At 41.9% G+C, this 22,654-nt stretch overlaps 1 protein-coding gene across 3 annotated transcripts in view; it reads left to right on the top strand.

Moving 5' to 3' along the window:
• vps54 (VPS54 subunit of GARP complex) overlaps window positions 1-19,852 on the top strand; it is a 31,145-nt gene extending 11,293 nt beyond the window's left edge. The window contains exons 9-25 of one of the 3 annotated variants that reach the window (XR_015866216.1): window positions 282-389; window positions 458-513; window positions 609-705; window positions 3,238-3,476; window positions 4,625-4,775; window positions 8,898-9,079; window positions 9,145-9,257; window positions 11,607-11,670; window positions 11,753-11,858; window positions 13,706-13,793; window positions 13,866-13,987; window positions 14,061-14,141; window positions 14,761-14,868; window positions 14,928-15,022; window positions 15,128-15,342; window positions 17,157-17,311; window positions 19,488-19,852. Coding sequence is in view for 1 of the 3 variants with exons in the window: in XM_088420163.1 (XP_088276289.1) it covers window positions 282-389; window positions 458-513; window positions 609-705; window positions 3,238-3,476; window positions 4,625-4,775; window positions 8,898-9,079; window positions 9,145-9,257; window positions 11,607-11,670; window positions 11,753-11,858; window positions 13,706-13,793; window positions 13,866-13,987; window positions 14,061-14,141; window positions 14,761-14,868; window positions 14,928-15,022; window positions 15,128-15,233 (1,716 nt within the window). In the remaining 2 variants the exon portion in view is untranslated. Of the gene's footprint in view, window positions 1-281; window positions 390-457; window positions 514-608; window positions 706-3,237; window positions 3,477-4,624; window positions 4,776-8,897; window positions 9,080-9,144; window positions 9,258-11,606; window positions 11,671-11,752; window positions 11,859-13,705; window positions 13,794-13,865; window positions 13,988-14,060; window positions 14,142-14,760; window positions 14,869-14,927; window positions 15,023-15,127; window positions 15,683-17,156; window positions 17,312-19,487 lie in introns of those variants that run through there. The other 2 variants (XR_015866217.1, XM_088420163.1) reach the window with 2 other exon arrangements.
• Window positions 19,853-22,654: the final 2,802 nt, after the last annotated feature.

Genomic DNA, 22,654 nt, shown 5'->3' with positions numbered 1-22,654 from the left:
GATTAGCAAAAAGATGAATGAAGATCAGGGGGTGCAAACCTTTTGTCATGTCTCCATGAAAATAAATATTTAAAATTACATTCATCGAATTGTTAGCGAGGACTGCTTAAAATGATTGATCAATCAGTCATTGATTGCCTCTGTCTGTGTTCTTCTTTGTGAGGGCACATCATGATTTTTCATCTTGTTGTCTGTGCGTGCGTGCGTGTGTGTTTGTGCGTGTGCGTGTGTGTGTGTGTGTGTGTGTGGGGGGGGGGGGGGGGGGGGGGCTTGTTGTTTAGGAGCGTCTTCAGTCCCTGGTGTTTGGTCTGCTGCGCCAGAGGAAGTTGGACTTCTTAGACATTTACGGCGAAGAGATGATGGCGGCGGCCAAGGCCATCGTGTCCCAGGTGACATGCTGGTATATTCTTGTTGTTATTGTCGCAGTGACGGAAGGTGACAGTGTTTGTGTCGGCAGCGCGTGGCGGAGCGACTCCTGTCCATCGATGACATCGACACAGAGGTCATCACTAAGTAAGTGGCTGCAGAGGCGCTGGCAGCACAGCAACATCACCGTTTGGCCATGTGCGGAATGGCCACATCACTGCGTGGGTGTGTGCCCAATGCAGGTTGGCCGAGCAAATGCGCCTCATGACCTTCCCTCAGTGGTTTGAGCTCCTACAGGATATCTTTGACTGCTTCCGGCTTTTCCTTCGCAGGATGAAGGTCAGTCCTGTAGATGACACACATTCACATACTGTATGTCCTTCTTCTTCCAAACATGTCTGTGGAATGCTTTTTTTCACCATATACATCAATCAGCGGACTCACTCAAATTTGGAACTTGTATTCGAGGTTTGAAGGTTGAACTAAGTCTGTGTTTCTCAAAAAGTAGGGCGGGCCCCCTGAGGCGGTGCGAGGCGATGCCAGGGGACCCCATATGACACCAGGGAAAAGATTTTGTTTTTGCCTTGTGAAGTGCAATTGTGATAAAATAAGCATCGGCATTTTTTTTCCTGGCACTTTCATCCACTTGTTTTTTTTTTGTTTTTTTCTGCTCAGACCAGGTATGTCAAACTCATTTTAGCTTGCTAACGTTATTGAGGAAAATCTATTCCCAAGTGGACAGGACCAATAAAATCTATGGAATAACTTTAAAACAACAACTTCAAATTTATTATTAGGTTTTTTTTTTGTTTTTGTTTTTTTTTAGTATTTTTTACCACCGTCCAAAATGAGCACAACATTGCTATAGCAATTAACATTACTAATATTCATAAACATATCAAGTTTTTTTATTAAAAAAAATTCAGCTCATTTTTATACTTTACAAAATCATCTTCCAGGCTGGCTTAAACCCATTTGCGGGCCAGAATTGACCCGTATGTTTGACACCCCTGGCTTGGCCAAGCCTTTAACCTGTAGAAATGATGTAAACAAAAAACAAAAAAACTTTAGTTGAAAGGTTTTTATTGCTTTTTCATTGTGTCAATGTTAAAAAGGATACAGTTTTAAGTATACTGATAGTTTTTTTTTTTTTTTTAAATCTTATTCATGGTTAGCGTGGCGAGGGGAGGGTGTGAAATGTTTTCTCTTTTCTGGGGGGGCTTTGCAAAATATTTCATTTTTTTTTGCATTATTCTTCTCATCAGACTTGATTGGGACTGACTTGACCTCTTTTGACTGTGCTTGTTATTTTTAAAGTTGTAAAAGATGGTGCCATATGTGGTAAAAAAAAATAAGAATGCAACTCAAAGTGTTAAGTACAGGGGTCGCCAACCTTTTTATTACGGGAGACTGGTCAACGCTTGAGATTTTTATTGTGGATGTGGGGTGGGTGGCTTGCCTATTCAGCAAATATCTTGCTGTAAACCATCACCAAGCATCCAGCAAATATCTTGCTGTAAACCATCACCAAGCATCCACTCACTCCTACCCATTCATTCAAATACAACACACAACTCGAGCTGGAAGCAGCTATAAAGGGTGCTCCCAGCCCTAGGCACTTTGGGGTATGTGCACAGTGGGGTATATTCACATTGAGGTATTGGCAGGTTGTGGTTGGGGCCTTCTGGTTTAGTAAGTTGACAGCTCTGATCTAAGTAGATTTATGGTTCATTTGCCTTCAATAGAATATCAGCCAAACTTCCTAGACCATAACATTGATTTATAACACAGTGATCCCCCCCCTACTTCGTGGTTAATGGGGGCTGTCAACCCCCCGCAAAGTCTGAAACCCGCGAAGTAGGGTATCAGTTCCTAGATTTGTATGCCCCAATATAGCCGCAGTAACCATAAACAATCCTTTTTTTGTGTGTATTTTTTGCCTATTTTATTTCCTTTCTCCTATTATTTAACATTGCATTATCCTTGTTAACATTATTGTATATTCATTAAATAACTAATATTACTTAGATTGTTGAGAATTTGTTCTCATGACTGGTTATCTGCACAAAGACTCCAGTGAAAGAGTACGCAAGATATCACATTGAACTACACATTTATTTTGGCTCATGTATGGTGTATCATGTAGTATCTGTTGAATAATAAATCAACAACAATGTTAAAGTCAGTCAACTAACATATAAACACTTAATCTATGAATTTACTGTATTTTTAGCCGACATTAGCGGGTTAGCAACAACTAACAACTACTAACTATAAAGTGCAACCTCTACACAAACGAACACATAAACAGAATAAACACTCATCGCTAACTAAACATAGGCAGTAGCGTGCGTTATCAACATAAATGATAAACTATAAATATGAGCTTACGTGGTCATTCACTACGTCACCGTAACGAGCCGGATGACGCACAAAGAACGTAAAACAGGAAACGGAAATGCAACGTGATCCGACAAATTAAAAGCATACGTTTCAAAATAAGATTAAAAAACGTCACAAACTCTAACGCTTGAAGAATTCTTAACATAGTTATTAACTAATATTACTTCGTTATTTGATTAATACATTACTGCATAATGTGCTTTTTTCAATTTTTGTACATTTTTGCACATTTTTTAAATGATTTTTTATTTTGAAATATTTTTTATTTTTCCTGGAAAAAACTGTGAAGTACTGAGACCGCGAAGTAAGGAGGGATCACTGTACATCTAATACTGTGTTTGGGCCTTGGACCTTGAAGAAAATAATTGCATATTAAATACAATAATATGTCAAATTTACCCACAAATCTGTTTCTTTTCCACTTGGCTCAATTCTCAATACATCTCTCGTCGTCTTGTCTTCTCCCAGGCTACTCTCAACGTGGTCCGGATGGTGGTTTTGGAGGTTCTGGAGGCCAATCAGAAGACTTCCCTGCCGGAGAAGTGCCACCCAGAGCAGGGTCCGTCTCCGGCAGCGCCCGGCACGTGCGGGGACATGGCCGAATTGGCCTACCTGACGCACGATGGTCCCTTTATCAGCGACGCCCTCCGAGCCGGAGCCACCACGTCGTTGGGTGCAGAGACGGCATCTGCGGAGCAGAACTTCATGTGAGTAGCCACACGTTCCCACTTTTGAGATCAAGTAGCTTCAGTTCAAAATTTGGCTTTCAGAAACAAACTCGCTAATTGCCTGCTGTGTTCCCTTCAAAATGATTCCTCCAGTCTCAAAAACATCTCTATTTCCACCTGTGAAAAGTTAACTTTCAGTGCCATAGAGGACAATTCTTGTCCTTTGAAATAGTTATAAAAATAATAAAATTCTCATCGTATGTTTTTTTTTATGAAGGATAGCTAACATCCTTGACTAGTGCTTATCTAATATTAAGCCAGTTGAGCACTGTGGTGATAACTGTGATCATTGGATAGCATTGTTTTCCATACAACACATTTATTACATATTTCATAACATCGCCAAAGGTAAAAATATTTTCACTTTCACCCACTCAAAATATTCAGTGGCATCAGCCCTATCCATACATATGTACATTTAAGAAGTGTTTTCATTTTGTGAGAAAAAAAATATTAACAGCTGTTCCATGCTGCAGATATCGCAGACGGGAATTTGCAGGCATGACATTATTGGGTTGCATGAAATAGAACACTTCCCTGCAGCAAATTAAAGATACGAGTCAGGCTAAGCCACTCAATTAAGTCATTGATAGGCTTGCAAATGTCATACGTTTTCCGCTGGCACCCCACGGTGGTTTTGGGGTCTCAACCCCAACATTTCTATTGCACCTTGTTCTCGAATCGCTGTTGGAAAGGATTCGTGCAAAAATCACGGGGAATGCATGAATAAAACATCAGGTTTTCAATATGTCCAAAATGGGCAATATTTCCAATTTTTAATGGCAGTAAATGAACCTGACATGGTTTGAATTTGACATCTGTGGGGTGTACCTCTCGACCTCCCATTTGCAAGCATTTAAAAGGGACAGCAGGCCGATGTATTAAGTCGACATGTTTTGACAATCTATGCAAGATTTTAGCCTCCTAGTGTTGCCCAAGTTGGGTCCAAATTTACCCCAGGGGTTAAAAGGGCGTCCCTCACTATCCCAACAAAAACGCAGTGCCCTTCAAAAACCATTGGCAGATGCCACAACATAGATCATTGGGCCAAAATGCATTCCTTTCAACTGACATTGGCCCAAAAGTATGAAGGGGTTGGTGAGCCTTTGTTTCTTACACTGATTCAGGGACAACCCTGCCGGTGACAACCCTGCCGGTGACATGATGCTGCCGGATTTGGAGCTCAAACGCGTGCTCAACAACATCCAGGAGCTTCTTCACGCCGCTTCTGACGTCACCCACGACCGCTGCGTCAAGATCCTCACAGCCAGAGCCAAGGTAAGATTTAAAAAAAAAAAAAATAATAACCTTGTCAAACACTTAGAATTTTTCTTTAAGAAGACAAACAGTGGTGTTGTTGAAAATAGCATAGAGCAAGGTCTGACACACATATATCCAGTAAACAAGTGAAGAAACTCAGAGTACCCAAGGGGCAGTATCAGCCATGTCATGATGCCAAGAGCAGGCATAAGGAACAGGCATACCCATTCATTCAAAAACAACACACAACTAGAGCTGCAAGCAGCTATAAAGGGCGCTCCCAGCCTCTGAGGCACTTTGGGGTATGTTCACATCGGGGTATATGCACTTTGAGGTTGTTGGCAGGTTGTGGTAGTGGCACGTCGGGATAATTGCACAGACAGCAACAAGATACAATACATATATAAAAAAAAACTGCATTTGTTACAAGTACATATCAAACATAAACATAGCTAAAGTATTAATGTACTGTAACAGCATAAACGTTTGATTGAGAACACTGATGTTGATCACCATTTTTAGCCACTGCATTAAATTCATTAGGCAATTTTGTTGTAAATCTCCTGTTTGAGCTCCCAGAGATGACAAACTTTTCCTAAACTTAACCAGCAGACATTAGAATGGTACAGTAACGTTGTGTGATCAGCGTTAGTTTCTTTGAGAAAAAGGATAAACTAGTGATGGCGAAGTCCCCTAGCTTGATTAAAGTTAACAGGTTTTGCAACATGGTCAACCTGCTATACGGTTTTACACAGTGCTTCCTAGTGAATTATGCAGTGTAGGAACATTACCTTTTGAGCCCGACGTTTTTCCTGTCAGATTTGGTGATCCATCTGTGGTAACGTTGAGTACTCCAAGGTAACTTGTGCCTCTGTATGACCGTTGATATGCTGTTAAATAAGTCCACTCCCTGTGTTTTTCCTTTCAGGGATTCCATATCCTAAAAGTCCTCCTTTATCTCGAAATGAGCAGTGTCCTTTATATCAGTCATTGCTTTTGTCCAGTGCCAAGAATATAATGAAAATAATGCTGCTTTATTGTTGAGCTTGCTAGTTAAGTCCTCGTCAATTACGTCAATACGGCAAGTCACTGACCTGCATAGTAAGTTATTTATTTCAAATTTGCTACCAACAAGTCAGACCAGTGGGCCGGATCTGGCTCGCTCATAATTTTCCCATGCCTGGTCTAGGAGAAGGAGGGCTTAGTTTGAGACCTGCAAATGTCAGGTTTTTTTCTTTGTTTATGGAAACTGCAAAATACCAGTGACGTTTAAAAATAATAATCCTCTGAAAAACAAGAGGGACCTCGTAGCAGTTTGCTGCTCAGGCCCTAATGAGCAACCAAAGACACACAGCGCATCGTGAAGTGCTTGGTGCATAGTTATAGCTAAAGATAAACAATAGGGAGAAAAAAAACTGGAAAAATAAATAAAATAAATACACACAGAATGGGGGGGGCATCTATTCGCTGCCTGAAGAGATCATGGCCATCTAAATATTCCTAGAAGGGTTTACATGTATTACTGAATGTATTGCTAGCGCCTGAGTGAAAATCTCAGCTTTTCCTACTTGATGTGGGTCAGAACCTCTCAAAGCCAGCTATTACGTGTCGAGGTGAGAACATGCTTCCACTTAGATAAAATTAGGCGCCTCACCAACAGACTAGTAAAGACTAGCACGGAGCACTTAGCGAATGGCAGATTGAGTAATGAAAGGGGGGGGGGGGGGGGGGGGGGGGGGCAACCGAAAAGGGCAGTACGCAGGAACAAATCAAGGTCCCCAAGTACAACTGATAGGTGAGGAAAATCTGACGCCAAAAACTACTCAGAGCAAGAAAAAAATGTGTGTAAAAAGCTGGTGATTGTTTACACCTATTGCAAGTATCACTAAAATCGTGTCAAATTTAGGCTAGCCTCTCGTTTGTGTAATGCACCCTGAAGAGAACTTAGGTTTGAAGCAAACCGTGCCAAGCACAGACCGAGGAAGAATGTACAAGTTTCACAGATTAGAGCCCATTGATCAGCTCACTGAGACCAATTTGGTCCCCTCAAGTTTTCAATGCGTTAACAGAGTTGGATAAACTAAAGGGTTTGGAAGAGGATCTGTCCAGAATGGGATCCTGAATAAGGTTGAAAACACCACCTATGATCGGATAAAACCGAACTGTGTCAGGGAAAAAGGAGAAGAGTTGAGTAATGAATCGATCATCATCCCACACGGGGGCATAGATTCGTACCAGGAGCACTGAGATATCAAATAACTTGCCCAAAATGGCGGCAAAGCGTCCATTCGGGTCGGTAACCGTATCTGTATGTTCAAACGGTACGTTCTTACTGATTTTAATGGCCGCGCCCCGACCCTTACATTCCTCCTTTATTTCTTCCTTCCTTAATTCCTTCCCCTCTTCACCTTGCCTCATTCTTTAACATTCCTTTTGCCTTATTCCTTCCTGCTTTCCTTCACATTTCTTCATTTATTTCTTTCATTTTCTTTCCTTCCTTCCTTCCTTCCTTCCTTCCTTCCTTCCTTCCTTCCTTCCTTCCTTCCTTCCTTCCTTATTTCCTTCCTTATTTCCTTCCTTATTTCCTTCCTTCCTTCCTTCCTTCCGTCCCTCCCTCCCTCCCTCCCTCCCTCCCTCCCTCCCTCTCTTCTTCAATTGTTCTCCCTTCCCTTCTTCCACCTTCCTTTCTTCCCCTTCCTTCATTGCTTCACTTTCCTTCCTCATTTATTTCTTCCTTCCTCCAAAGTCAAAGTCAAGTTTATTGTCAATTTCTACACATGTGCTTAACATACAAAGGAATCGAAATTGCGTTTCTCACTATCCTCTGCGTTTTACATGTACAATAACAAAGTGCAGGTGCGCAAGACGAGACAAACCTAAAAGCTAGATACTTATCTCTATAGTAATGTAAAGTGCAGTATGTTTGATCTACTTTGCCTAGTGTTGCTAAACTAACAACTAAAACTAAAAATTAAATACGAAAAACCAGGTATGGCAAGAGTACCCCACGACAAAAGACATAGGTAGCAGCATATGACAGGACAATCCAACAGTACGAGACAAAGCAGGACAACTCTGGCTGTGGTTGTCCCAGTTGTGTGCATTTGAGGTAGTTGTTAGAGTTCCTTTCTACCCTTCCTTCCTTGACATTGCTTCATTCATTCTCCCCTTTTCTCTCCATCCTTCTTTCTTTGTTCCTCTCCTTCCTTTGCTGTTGTGTTCCTTCCTCTCCTTTTCTCTTTCCTTCCTTCCTTCGTTCCTTCACATCCCTTCCTGCCTTAATTCCTTCCAAACTTGAAAATTTGGGAGGAACAAAACAACAAACAAACAAACATTTTTTGCTTACAATCTCTCTTTTGTACAGTTTTTACCAACCTATGATCTCAAAACATAGGTAAGTGTGTGAGGAAGACAAACGAAGTGTAAGTCCAATGTGGCTTACCATAATAATGAGTTTGACACCCCTGCAGTGTGAAGATTTAAAACAATGCTTATGTTCATTCTTGTATGAAGATGTTGTTTTTGCTATCATTTCCTAAATGAAGAATCATGGCCTTGGTCTTAAGCTGAAGATAAATTAAAATCAACTTTCTATCTCATGAGTAAAAATATGAATGTTCTGAACAAAGAAATCTTAATAAGAAATGCTAGATTTAATATCTCTCGCATTTTTTTCTTAAGATTTTTTTTTTTTTGCTACACAAGAAATGTTTCCATTTTTTCTTATTATAAGCCTTTTTTACAAATGTTTTCTTTTTTTTATCATATTTTGATCCAAAGACTGTTCTAATAGTTTTATGTAAAACTATGTTTTACAAAACGATGAAATATTTTTGAACGAGGAAAACCTTTTTTTCCCAAAAGTTTTTTTTTTTTTGGAGATAAAAGATATCTTTTTTCTGCAGTTATTGTGAACGGTAACTTTCAATTGATATTAATAAAACTCATCAATCAGCCAGCATTCTTTTTTCTTTGCCCCAATAATGCATCCAGTATTTAAAATGCAGTGGAAGAAGGTTTTTTTTCTCCCTTTTCACATTTTTTAAAATCGTTTTTGTTTCAGCAACGGCATCTTTTTGGAAGAAGGAAAAAATATGGTGCACATAATAACCCTAACTTGTCCACACTTGCGGGTGGCAGGACGGCTCCCTGGATCGCATCAGCTCTGCCGAGTTTGTGGAGCTCTCTGTGGCGGTGGAGTCCTTTGCCAAGGACACGGAGGAGCTGTGCAGCAGGCGTAGCGTGTCCCTGCGGGGGGCGCTGCAGAGTCAGGCTGACCGCTTCGTCCACCGATTCCACGAGGAGCGCAAAACCAAACTCAGGTGTGCCACACCACTATCGTCACTGCCGCCGTCCGTCATCCTGACCGTGCCGCCTGTGCCTGCAGTCTCCTGCTGGATAATGAACGCTGGAAGCAGGCCGAGGTTCCCGTAGAATTTCAGGAGCTGGTGGACTCCACGGCGGACGGCACCATCGGCCTGGCGCCGCGCAAAGCGGCAGGTAGCCACCCCGACTTTAAATTAGCTCTTGTAAATTTGGGGGGAAAATGACGCATTTAACCCCTGGGTTTAATGGCCTTATTATCACCCAACTTGGGCTGATTTTGAAAGGGTCATAACGTCGTCAAATATAAATTAATTTGTACTTTCGACCCCTCAAAACGTTCACTGGCTTTGGCCCTATTCATAAATACAGTATGCACTTTATATTCACTCATATATAAATGTAATCTCGTTTTTCACTGGTAATGGGGACTTAATTCCCACAATAAATGAAAAATCCCCTTCCCTTTACATGCATGTGTATGTGAGTACTTAAAATGTTAAATGTGAGAAGTATTTATACTACATATTTAAGATAAATATTACAGCAGTACACTAATTTACTTAAATTATCAAACCTTATAGGCTAACTGTATTGTTATCCCTTCCCATCCCTTTGACTGTAGCCCCAGGGAGAGCCGCGGTATAAATTAGCGGTGCCCGGAAGTCTTAGAGTGAAGCCTTGAGCTGACCAAACATGATAGCAATCAGTTTACACTTGAAATTCCAATTTATTATAAAAGATCCCAAGGCTTTATTCCCTCTTTCTCGATCTCTTTCAGCTGCTCGTGTGTGACTGACTCAGATGACTGACTCAGAGAACTCAATGCGCGATGAGTCAGTCACACGCTTGACTTTATTAGACCAGCTATGTGGGAGGAAAACTTCCTCTTCCCTTTTGTAATAAGTTGGAATTTGAAGTGTAAACTGTGCTTTTTAATCATGATTACTCAGTGTCTTGCTTGACTCTAGGGAGACGTCCGGGCAGCTTCAGCTCACCGTGATCCTGACTATGTACAGCCAAAACATGAAAACAAGAAGGGTTAACTGTACTGCAGTTACTGCATAAGGTGTAATAGTTTACAATTTAAGTAAATATGTGTGCTGCAGTAGTTCAATGTCCAAAGAGCACCCATGAAAAGCGCATTTACAGTTAACTTGTCCGTCTGGCATGCAGGCAACCTTCATAGCCTGTCTCTCCACAATATAACGATGCACTGAGGGTGTGCTAGGGGAGGCGCAAAGTGGCGAGGAATCACTATATATTCTAAGGCTGTTTCATTTAAAAAAATAAAAAAAAAATTGTCAGGAAAAAAAAATGCTTACATCTATTCAATGCTGCAGATTTCACAGACGGGACGATATGCAGATATCATGTTATTCCGCATTCAGATGGAGCGCGAAGAGGGTACGGTTTTGTATTGTAGTCAATGGAGTTGATACTCGCGTGATTCTGTTGCGTGAAAAGTGAACATCTTGACCTTGCGACAAAACGCCTCGCGTAGAGCGTAAACGACGAGCTCCATCTGAACGCAGCATTAGAATGTTATATGTTGCGTGAAATAAAATGCTTCCCTGCAGAAAAATAAAAGCTTTTCTGCAACATTTAGTTTTTGGATCAAAGCATTTGTCAACTCCCACAATGCATAGCAAGAACTTTGCATTATGGGAGGCACTCTAAGCCACTCACTGAAGCTAATGCTTTGGGTTCTCAACACAAAAATATCTTTTGCACCCTGTTCGTGAGTTGCTGTTGAAAGGATTAATGGAAAAAAATGGGGGAAATGCATGATTAAACATCGAGTTTTCAATATGTCCAAAATGAACAATATTTCCAATTTTGAATGGCAGTAAATGAGCCCGACATGGGCTAAATTTGACATGTACAATGTGCCTCTCGACCTCCCATTTTCAAGCATTTAGAAGGGGTTCAGGATGGCATATTCAAAGTCGACATGTTGTGACAACCTATGCAATATTTTAGCCTCCTCAATTTTTTTTTGTATGCTTTTCACTAGATATCACACATCAAAAATATCCAAAAGGCCAAGTTGGGTTGGATATTCTCAGTTATATTTTGCTAAGTCCCCCTCCATCCCGGAAATAGAAAACATTTCATGCCCTTCCCTTTTACTGTTTTAGAAGAGCTGGGTTAAACCGCTATCCCCACCCACCAAAACACAAGACCAATTTTTGCTCTGTTGTAAAGTGAGAAATACTTTATACTAAAGGGCAACTCTGCCTGTCATTCATATGCCGACGACATCTACTGTAACTAGATGACCAATTTTTGCTCTGTTGTAAAGTGAGAAATACTTTATACTAAAGGGCAACTCTGCCTGTCATTCATATGCCGACGACATCTACTGTAACTATGATTTCTATTCTTTGTATGTATTGTTTATTTGTATATTATACTCAGTGTTATTACTATGTACTAATCGTAGCAGCACTCCCCAATCTTGTTGTACACCTGCGTTGAAAAAAGATAACATGAAAATAGTCTGTGTGTTTGTTTGCATGGCAGGTCGGGATGACAGGAAGCCGGGTGACTTCTTGCTGGTCAAGGGCCACAAATACGCCGTGGTGGGGTAGGTGTGCTCACCTGAGTCATGTGACTGGCTCACAAGCAGCGGGCTTTCTTACCAGCTTGTTATTTGCGCTCGTCTTCAGGACGGTCTTGCTTCTCATCCGAATCTTTCTGGAATACTGCCAGTGCGTCAACGACATCCCGGCCATCGCCACTGACGTATTGACACGCCTGGCGGACCTTCTCAAGGTCGCAACGCTTTTCATCATGGGTCTTAATAAACAAGCCAAATGGAATACCTTTCTGTCTTCTCTAACCTTAACAAGCTAAGCCAACACGGGAGCCTGTTAGCTGCTAACAGCTAGCTGACTTCCCTCCCCTAGCTCATTCCGTTACAGTAATTATTTTAAGTAAGAATACGCCCAATATAAAAATGTTGTTAATCCATGCTTCAAAACTTTGCTTACATGGCTGACAATTACTGTTATCTGCAGTCACAATTTGTTGGCCCAACAAACTAATTTTGGGCGCATTATCGTAATTTGGGGCACATAAATTACAACATGAAAGTGCAACCTGCTGACACTCATGCGCCAGATTTCTGCTTGTGTGTCACCAACAGTGACTGCTCTCAAATGAAGCCGCACCGTCCTTCATCACTACAAAATGTAATACCAACAGTGGCCAGAGGCGGTGCCTAAAAAACAAAGAGCAGTCCAAACAAAGCACAAATCAAGCACGGATCCCGAACTGTTAAAGGGGCAATGTGCAAGATTTAGACTGTTTTTCATTACAGACGGCAGCAGGTCCTGCGTTTACCATTGTCCGTAGCTATAACAGACATGGCAGCCTCCGTAGGAGTGCCAACCCCCATGTAATATAATTTAATGGTAACTAGACCTACGATTATATTTAAATCATACTGTTGGTTGTTAAGAACACATTTGCTTTCAAGTTTTTTTAATTTATAATAATGTATTCCTTATTAATGAGAAAACAGTAAGTCTTACACGTTGTCCCTTTAAAGCAGGGGTGGGAAATTCCTGTCGTCGAGGTCCTGCATGTTTTCCAGTTTTCTCTCTCCAATGCACCTGATTTAAATGATTGGGTTTATTTTCAAGTTCCAGCAGAGCTTGTTGCTGAGCTAATGGTTTAAATTAGGTGTGTTGGAGAGAGAAAACTGGAAAACATGCAGGACATCAGCCCACGAGGGCCAGAATTGCCCACCTCCTGCCTTAAAGGATAAATTAAATCCATTCCTAAACCTTATTATTTTGGGTGCAGCCCATGTGGCCTAATACCAGTTGATCATTGGACCGGTTCCGGGCATGGATCGATGGTTGGGGACCTCTGGTCTAAAGTGCAAAGGAGAACTGATTTTTCGCTTTTACTGATAGGGATTTCAAAAGCAAGGTAACAACCAAGGCCAAGATGGCCTTCAGTAACTGATTGCTTGATGCTCATCGGCTGGATAAAATGTGCACAAATACTTCCTAATGGCACTATTATGTGATGTATTTCAGTCGAATGGTGAAATTTCTGATTGAGTTCATTTGCAACGGTCTTTGCTACTGAATCAGAATAATAACTACAGCGATTTGTTCCGTACCCAAATATACATCTCTATTAAGTGGCATTTTCCCAAATCCAAATCATTTTTATGTTGGGCCACATTGTAGTTGTAGTTTCTGTCAGAGGGGCGGAATGACTGTGAAGTCATATAAATTTTAAGTGTGTTTGTTACCTAGGTTTTGAAATCAGAGACAAGTAAAAACTCTTTCAAAGAGAGATTGGGAACAAAAAATGAGGAATGAAGAAATGTGAAGGAAGTAAGGAAGGAAGAAATATAGGAGTATGGAATGTTAAAGAATGAAGCAATGGGAAGAAGGGAAGTAGGAAGTAACAGAAGTAAAAGAGGAAGATTGGGGACAAAAAATGGTTGTTCTTTTTCAAAGTTGAAGACCGTTTTCAAGTCTTCGTATTTTAGCCAGAAACCTGAAGTCAAATCAGTATTTCGCGGGCCACATAAAATGATGTGGCGGGCCGGAGCTGGCCCCCAGGCCTTGAATTTGACCCCTGTGTTCTATGTGTTGCAGCACTTCAACTCTCGCAGCTGTCAGCTGGTTCTGGGTGCAGGAGCGCTGCAGGTGGTTGGCCTCAAGACCATCACCACCAAAAACCTTGGTAAGCGCACGCGCAAGCAAGCAAGCATATATATGGCACTGTCCAAACTTGACACGTGCGCCTTTGCATTAGCCTTAGCGTCGCGCTGCCTGCAGCTGGTCATCTTCTACATTCCCGTCATCAGGCGTCATTTTGAGAGCAAACTGCAGCCTAAACACTTGAGCGCCCTCAGACACTTTGACTACATAACTAAGGCAAGCGCAGTGCAGCACTGGCCGCGTAGTAAAGCTCCCGTAGCTTGCGTTCTCATTTGCACATGGTTCGCAGGACTACAACGACCACGTGGCCGAGATCTGGGCCAAGCTGGTGGCCATCATGGATAGCCTCTTTGAGAAGGTTCTGACCAAGGTACAGACGCACCACAAAGCCACTTTCCTGCTTCTTTAAAGGCAATGGGGCTGGAATTGTTCCAGTTTTGCCGCTTCCCGACCAAGGTTGTCAAATGCTAAGGAAACGCACGATACGGTACAAGCCTCCAGTCTTAGCACGCGCTGCTAATACGGCACATTCAAATGTAGTCGGTCGGATGTTTCCAAACTAACGTAAGAAGTCTTGATGCATTAGATCTTATTAACTGCATAATGTGGGCTTTCTATCTAAATGGTCATGTAGGCACCTAGTTTTACAATATGTTATCAAATAACTATTTTTTCTATGCTTCCTTTCTAGTGGTTTCCCTTACACGATTCTTTTGGCATTTACCGCAAAAACTAGAGCACGTTAAAAGGTGTCAAACTGAAAACTAATCATTAACTCATTCAGTGAATCTCTCAGAATTCTCATCAAATGTTTTTTTTTAATGATTACAAGTATTTTTGGGCTATAGACTGAACATGCCTGCATATTTAGCACCTACATAATGGATGAATACTGTTCGTTGTCGAAACATTTCACCGATGATCCGCTTATTATCTATCCTGATGCCACAGGTGTTTGTTTGTTTGTTGTTTTTTTTAACTTGTCACAGTACGAGGTTAAGGCCCCGATGCCGTCGTCAAGTTTCCGCACAGTGTGCAAGCAAATGGTGAAGATGCATGAGGCCATCAACGAGCTCCTGCCCGCCGAGCAGACGCAGGTACCTAACTCGCCGCCGCTTGCCGCCGCTCGTCAGCTGACTGGCCCGCATACACCCAGATGCTGTTCGCCCGGATCAACGGCAGCCTGAAGGCCAACCTGAAGAGGCAGCTGGCCCGGCTGGGCGTCGTCAACGATGGGGGCCCGCAGCATGGGTAACCCTTGCGCCGCCGCCGGCTCTTCCTGGCTTTTCTCATCCATGTCCGCTGATGAGCCGGCTAGCTTCTTTTCACGAAACCAGCGTGGACGTATGTTGTCAGGCTGGTGGTGGTGGACGTGGCTTTCTACGTTGAGAACGTGCAGGCCCTCAAGAACCTGGAAACGTTGGACCTCAACATGGCCGAGATCTGGGAGCACAAGAGGTGACCCCGCAACGTAGCACGAAAGATGCAAAAATCCCGGCCCAGTACGCCCATTGTCCTAAGGATCAGGGGAACACTAGGAACTGATGACGCCCCCCCCAGCTTCATCCAAGGTTTGTCATGAGAACACAGGAAGCTGACCCCCCCCTCCCTTCTTCTTCTCATACAATTGAGAAGCTGTGGACCAAACAGACTTTTCCTTAAGCGCACTGCGGCAACTCAGGTAATCCGGGATTTTTTTCTCAAGTTGGGGATTCAATCGGTTTATTTCTACTCAAAACTAAAAAAAAAAAAAAAAAAAAACGTGAATCACTTGTCTTGTGTCTCTACCTCTAACTGTATGCGAGAGACATTGGGGAGTCCACGATTGACATGGAAACATTGTGTGCGCACGTGCGTGATTGCATGTTGCCGAGCGTGTGCGACTGAATAAATGAAAATGTCTTGACTGTTGTTTGCTAGGCGCTTGTGTCTTGTGTTTGTCGAAAGCTCTCACTGCCGCTCATTTCAAAAGTTACTTTCCTCCACGACAAAAAAAAAAAAAAAAAGTCGGGGCGTGACCGTTACTCACAATGGTGTCACAAGAAGACAAGTGATCTGGAAATTGGACATTTGAGGTTTGATACATCGTTCAACTTTAGTGAAATGAAGATTGGAAAGCCTAACCCAAATTTGACAGCCTCTTTTCAACACCTAAACCGAGTTAACCTGAGGATAACTTTTGGGGGCTTGTGAAAAACAGTACACATTTTATTTTTCTTCCAAAAAAATGAGGTGTTATCACGAAACCATTTATGGATATATTTTTACTTTCAACCACTCAAAATGTTCAGTGGTATCAGATCTATCAATACATATCTAGTTAAAAAAATATTAAAAAGCAATATTAGCAGAATTTTGCTAATAGCATGACTAAGAGAGAGAGAGATACATACACGTTTCATATGACATGATTAGAGAATCGAATGTCAAGTTATAACGACAGAATTTTTTTTTTTTAATGCATGCCCAGTTTGACAAGGACAATGTATTTCTACAACACTACAAATCAGCATGTTTGGACACATGAAAATGGCTAACAAAGGCATTTATTCATTTTTTTGTTTACTTTCAACAGCTCAAAATATTCTGTGACATCAGACCTTTCCATTTATCCAAACATCCATTTTTTAGTCGCTTATCCTCATTAGGGTCGTAGGCCTGCTGGTGCCTATCCCAGTTGGCTTCAGGCAATAAGCGGGGGACACTCTGAAGTGGTTGACAGAGACAAAGGGCACACAGAGGCCAACAACCAGTCACGCACCCACTCTCACCTACAGGCCATGTGGGAGGAAGCCGAATTACCCAGAGAGAACCCACAAGGACTCGGGGAGAACATGCGAATTCCACACAGGAAGCTCGATTCGAACTTGGGTCTCTGAACTGTGAGGCAGACGTGCTAACCAGTGCCCCACATATCTCGCTAAAAGAAGTGGAAAGCAACTTATGGACAATAATAGCAGAATTACGCTAATACCAAAAAAAAAAAAGATCCCCCCCTCCACCCATACAAGAGTAATTCTCAATAAGGAGCACCCTGGACTGATTGCCAGCCAATCGCAGGGCACCACACACACACACACGCATATATATATATATATATATATTATATATATATATATATATATATATATATATATATATATATAAACTTCTCACCAGCCAGAAGTAGGCCCACAGTTCACCATGATGAACATTCAAACGTAAGCTCACTTTTCTGTCATGAATGAGTCATTCTGAGTATAAATAAATTCAATCATAATAAAATTTACTGGGATAAAATCCATCTCCACAAACTTACTGGTAGTGGTACTGGTTGTGTTGTATAGGTGATGTACTGTATCACTTAGTTCAGTTTCTCAGCCTGCTCACTTTGTGGTTTTCACAGGGATGTTGATGAGAGAGCTGCAGACAGCAATTTCTACAAGTCTACTGGAACCTACAAATGATTATAAGGAAGGAACACAAGAACTTTGAGAGACTGCTCATATGAGTCATTTAATTAAGAGATTCTGCTCTTGACAACTGAGATGCGATTTTAAGGTGTGAATTACTTATAAAATTTTACGCGGTTCAGCTCCTTCCTATCTCGTCGACTTAGCATGACCATATTTTCCGTCCCGACATCTTCAGTCACAAAATGCCGGTTTGCTATCGACCCCATGGGCTAAAAAGTCCGCGGGATCAAGGGCGTTCTCCATTCGTGCGCCAGTACTATGGAATGCCCTACCTATGGAAGTTCGCACAGCCATCTCAGTAGAAATCTTTAAATCTCGACTCAAACCACATTTATACTCTAAAGCATTTAGTTAATGGGCCTGTCTGCAGCTTTTTTTTTTCCTGCCCCCTTCTTCCGGTTCGGAGAGGGGGCTAGCTAGATGGTGAAGGTTGACTGGACCGCCCCCATTTGGCCCTGCGCTGATTGACCATCGCGGGTTAAGAGATCGACCGTCTGCAGTCCGCTTGGTTGGACTGTGGAAAGGTTCCTGCCCAATGGCTTTGCCTGCTGTCAAGACATCACTGCACTATATAGCACAATATGTTTTCTGTAGTCTATATTGTTTACCTGTACTTGTCTGTAATGTGTATCTACAGTATTTGTCTGTATTTGGTACATGCAGCATCCACTTCAACCTGTGGGCCTGGAAGGGGGCTCCTCCCACCTGTGGTCCCTTCTGGAGGTTTCTGATTTTCCCCATATTAGGGTTTTTGAGTTTTTACTTCCCCTTCTGGGAGCTTTGACAGAGGATGCTGTTGTGTACCTGTCAGAAAAATCTCTAAAAGAAGACTAGGACAAGGCTAGCTGCCAAGCAGCAGAAAGAGTAACTCAGACCAGCCAAGATTGACTTTTCTATACCATGGATAGGGAAAAAGCTTGGACAAATGAACTCGTGGGTTCTCCAACGCTAATTCAACGCCCAAGCGCCCCTGCCTGGTTTTTATTCATTCAGCAAAGCATTGCACATTACGAGACATAACAAAATGAGCCAGTCGGGCACCACCAACAGCTAGGCCAAGGTCCCAGCTCACACTTTCCTGCATCAACAGCTTTATCTAAGGACTGGGGTGAGTTGAACTCGGACTGCACACGTGGATAGCAATGCACACTATTCTAGACAAGAAATAAGCACATAATGAGAACAACCTAATATATGATTTCCTTCTCAGTACCTTTCACCGAAAAGATGTCTATATGACTTGTTTTTTCGAAAGAAGTCTCTACATGACCTCTTTTCATCTGTGAAGCGCTTTGAGACTTTGGTGATTTAGGGCTGTGCAAATAAAATTTGATTGATTGTTTGACAACTAAGCTGAACTTTGACCTGTTAAGACTGTGCACTGCACAATAGAAAGTTTATGTCCCATTAACTTTTTTTTCTGTGAAGAACTCAGAGAGGGTTAATTGGTTATAATTTATTTCATTGATGTTTTTATTTTATTTTTTCTGTCTTTTGTTCTGTGAAGAATCTAGAAAGGGTTATTTGATTGTGTCTTTCTGGAAAAAAATTAACTTTTACATTTAGACACTTTTGCAATCGTCACACTTTTTCTGCAAAAAAACTGACCCTGTCCCCTAATCAGAGAAGGGCAAAGTTATGTGGTCTTCACAGGAAAGGTTTTGGGGACCACAGTGCTAGCCCATCACATACAATGAAGAAGAAGCATCAAGTGGGTTCATCTCAACCTCAAAGTCTCATTTTGTGTTAATTTCTTTTGTCAGAACAGCAGTCTTTTGTCACAGCAACAACAGCGGTGGGCATGTTACATCTTTTTTTGGTCCCTCATTCACAGTGTCGTTGGTACATGGACACTCGCTGAGCGAAACGAACAAACTTCCTAGTCAGTGAAGCCGCAAAGCGAATATACAAAAAAAAAACGTAAAAACCAATGAAACCCATCAAGTTCAATTCTCATCGATTTATGAGCTCTAATACGGAGTTACAAAAGGACATTTGTGTTGTTTACAGTTTTCACTGTGATCCAATCATTTGTGTTTGTCGGCAGAAAGACGATTTACGGCACAGTTGCATTTTGGAAGCACAAAGCAATAGGGAGCAAAAAGAGTGACTTTCGAGTAGAGCCGCATAGATTTCTCAGTGTAAACGGGGCTTTGGTTGAATACAGTAGAGTAGGGTAGATAACGTCCACGGGAACCGGGCTTAATGCCACTGGTATGTGGACCTTTTGTGATAACATTTCCGTCTTTTTTCTATTACAGTAAGAGGAGAGTGAGACAGAGGTGGATGAAGATGATGAAGAGGAAGAAAGCGAGGATGAGAGCAAATTAGATGATGACAGTCTGGAAGACCATATGGCCAGGGCAACTCACACATCCAGGGGACGACCGAGGCCCTCTCTTTTCGACGAAAGCGACAATGATTTTTGAATAACAAACGTCCTTTTTTCTCAAATACAGATGTGGTCTGTCATATATAGTCTATTTTACATTCCAGCTTATTTTAGATTTGTTTTTTACTTGTAATATACAAAAAATTCATTGTCGAAGCCTAATGCGTCAATGTACAATACCTTTTGATATTTGTTCATTTACTCTATAAATCTTTTTGGTCATCTGTACTTTAACTACAATTTGATGTTCTTTTTTTTACACACGTTTAAGAAAGGGCATATCAGTGGAGCAGTGGTTAGCACGTCCGCCTCACAGTTCAGGGACTCGAGTTCAAATCCACCTTGCTCTGGTCTTCCTGTGTGGAGTTTGCATGTTCTCCCTGAGCCCACGTGGGTTCTTTTCGAGCACTCTGGTTTCCTACCATACCCCGATAACATGCTTGACAGGCGTATTGGGCGTACTAAATTGTCCTGCGGTGTGATTGGGTGCGTGAATGATTGTTTGTCACTGTGTGCCCTGCGATCGTCCGATTGGCTGGCAACCAGTTCAGGGAGTCCCTCGCCTACGGCCCAAAGTCAGCTGCGATAGGCACCAGGAAGCCTGCGACCCTTGTGAGGATAAGTGGCTCTAGAAAATGGATGGAGGTTTAACAAAACAAAGAGGCAAAATCTTTTGTCTCCTTTTTTACCGCCTATTCTTATTTGGCTAACATTGAAGCATTTCCCCAGTAAACTTGTATACCAAAATTGTGACAGTAATGAAGTTAATGATTTTTAATTGAACTTTTCCAAGCAAGTCAGAAAACCTTGAATGCAAAATGGACTACAAAGCATAAAAATCCCTGAAATTACAAAGCATTGCATCGGATTTTGGGGAGTGATGTTTTTATTAATGAGCGAAAGCTCCCTGAAGTATGAATGAATTATTTTAAAATATTTCCTCCACATAAGATAGAACCATATATACCTTTCTCCACATAACTTTCTCCCCATAAGATAGAAGTACCATAATTGGGTTGTTGATTTCAATAGTATAGATCCAGGGGATTTGATGTTTGCTTGATTATTACTTAAGTTACGGCCCTTACAGGACAAGTAGAGACGGTCCCGACTCTGGCTCATTGTTGCGTCAAGAAATATCACGTGACCTATACAGCAGCTTGTATTAATCACTAAGTTTGATAAGTTGTTTTGTTTTTTTAACTTATTTCCATGCATTGCACGAGGCGATTCTAAAATACGTTCTGAGCCATCACATGTTTTGCTACAAACAAACGCAAAGAAATTGTCTTTAATGTAAGTAGTTGGTATACTTGTATTTCACCTCTTTAGTTTTTACATATATCTTTATCACGGCAAGCTCCATTGTTTTTAGGCACATCAAACATCGTTGTCTTGTGAGAGTTGATTAAAAAGTGCACAAAAAATGATTATTTTACAACCAAAACACTGGAGATTTAAAAATAAAAATACACATATAAATTGTCAAGATCGGGCGAGGCAGGAAGGTAGGCGGCGTGTTGGAGGTGATGGTGGACCCAAATGCAGGGAGGCTTCGAGGCAGAGAATGGGTGAAACTGTATGGCGTTATATTTGTGCCACAATTACGAGCGCGCGCGGAAAACATTTTGAGCGTTGAAAATAAAACTGAGCGAGCGAAAAGAGATTTTGAGCGCAGAAAAAAAGTTCTTGCAAAGAAGTTTCTCGCTCCAAATTCCTTTTTGCTCGCTCGCAATAGCATTCTCGCGCTCAACATCTCGCTCTCGTTCGCGATACTCCTCCCTTCCTCGCTCAACATCGCGTTTGCTCAACATCGTGCTCTCGCTCGCTCGAGTCGTCCTCTGCGCTCGCTCAGTTCTGCTCACGCGTTACGTTTGTGCCACAAAACCAGCCAATCAGAGCTTGTAATTGTGGCACAAATATAACGCCATAAAATACAAACTAATTAGATGCGCGACAGCTGAGAGGGGAGCAACAGGCCGGAAAAGCGGATTGGTGGACACACGAGGAGCAGGTAACGCGGACAGGTGGACCGAAACAAAACTAACGCAGGGAGATGCGAGAGGAGCAGAAGCGGGAACTATATAAACAGGTAAGAACAGAACCCCTCAAAATAAACCCACAACCCAAAATCCAAACAACCATGACAGAAATATATTTCGTTATTATTTTGCCCAAGCAATTTTTCAACATTTGACAAAAAAAACACAAATAAAACAAAATAGAGGCATATTTAGAGGAATGCTGTGATAAAAAAAAACCTTAAGACATGTGAACCTAAGTAAAAGGAAAAGGATGCAAGTGAAAGACGAATGTATTCTCTAAAAGTTGTGTTTTCTTGTTTTTCGAGAACATTTAAAAATGACTGAACTATGCTATGTTGCAAACGATTTGATATGTTTTTGTTTCACAACGTGTGGCAACGAGTCCGAGGCAGAGGTGTGGTTCCAATATTTTTATTGTGGCTTCTTAAAACATTAAAAATAGTGGGAGTACTTAAATAAGGCTGGAACGTCCTTGTCCGGTACACTGGAGAGGCGAGGCACTTCCAATCAACTAAAACCACCACCTAGTGAAACACACTCACACCAACACACGCACACTGGTGAACACAACAAAAATAAAAAGCACCAACACTGAAATTGGAAGCCCTCATCCAGTGACGCCGGAGGTGAGGTTCCAGCCCTGTAAAAGAAAATTTAAAAGCGAGTAAATAAATAGTTTCACAAACCATCAAGAATGGCTAAATACTAAACTCAACCCAAAATGGGTGTTAAAAGACCAGTAAAACAAATCACAGTCCGAACTGGGGAGAGGGCGCTGGCTCCCGCCCGGGAATCCACGAAGGCGGACGGCTGAGGCGCGGAGCACCTCCGGCTGGAGCAGTTGAATGCCGCTCGGTCCCGTAAAACCAGGTCACGGGGAAGATAGGAAGGAACACAGCCGCTCATTCGGCTGTGTTGCCGATCAAACTGGATTTAAGAAAAGTTTGCTGCGTTGTGCCCCTCAGGGCCTTACTTTGACAACAACCTCGAT

This window comes from Hippichthys cyanospilos, chromosome 7 (assembly GCF_059441005.1).
Source record: "Hippichthys cyanospilos isolate Australia breed blue-spotted pipefish chromosome 7, RoL_Hcya_1.0, whole genome shotgun sequence".
NCBI lineage: Eukaryota > Metazoa > Chordata > Actinopteri > Syngnathiformes > Syngnathidae > Hippichthys > Hippichthys cyanospilos.
The sequence above is the reverse complement of the archived record's forward strand: the minus strand, read 5'-3'. Positions and strand labels throughout refer to the sequence as shown.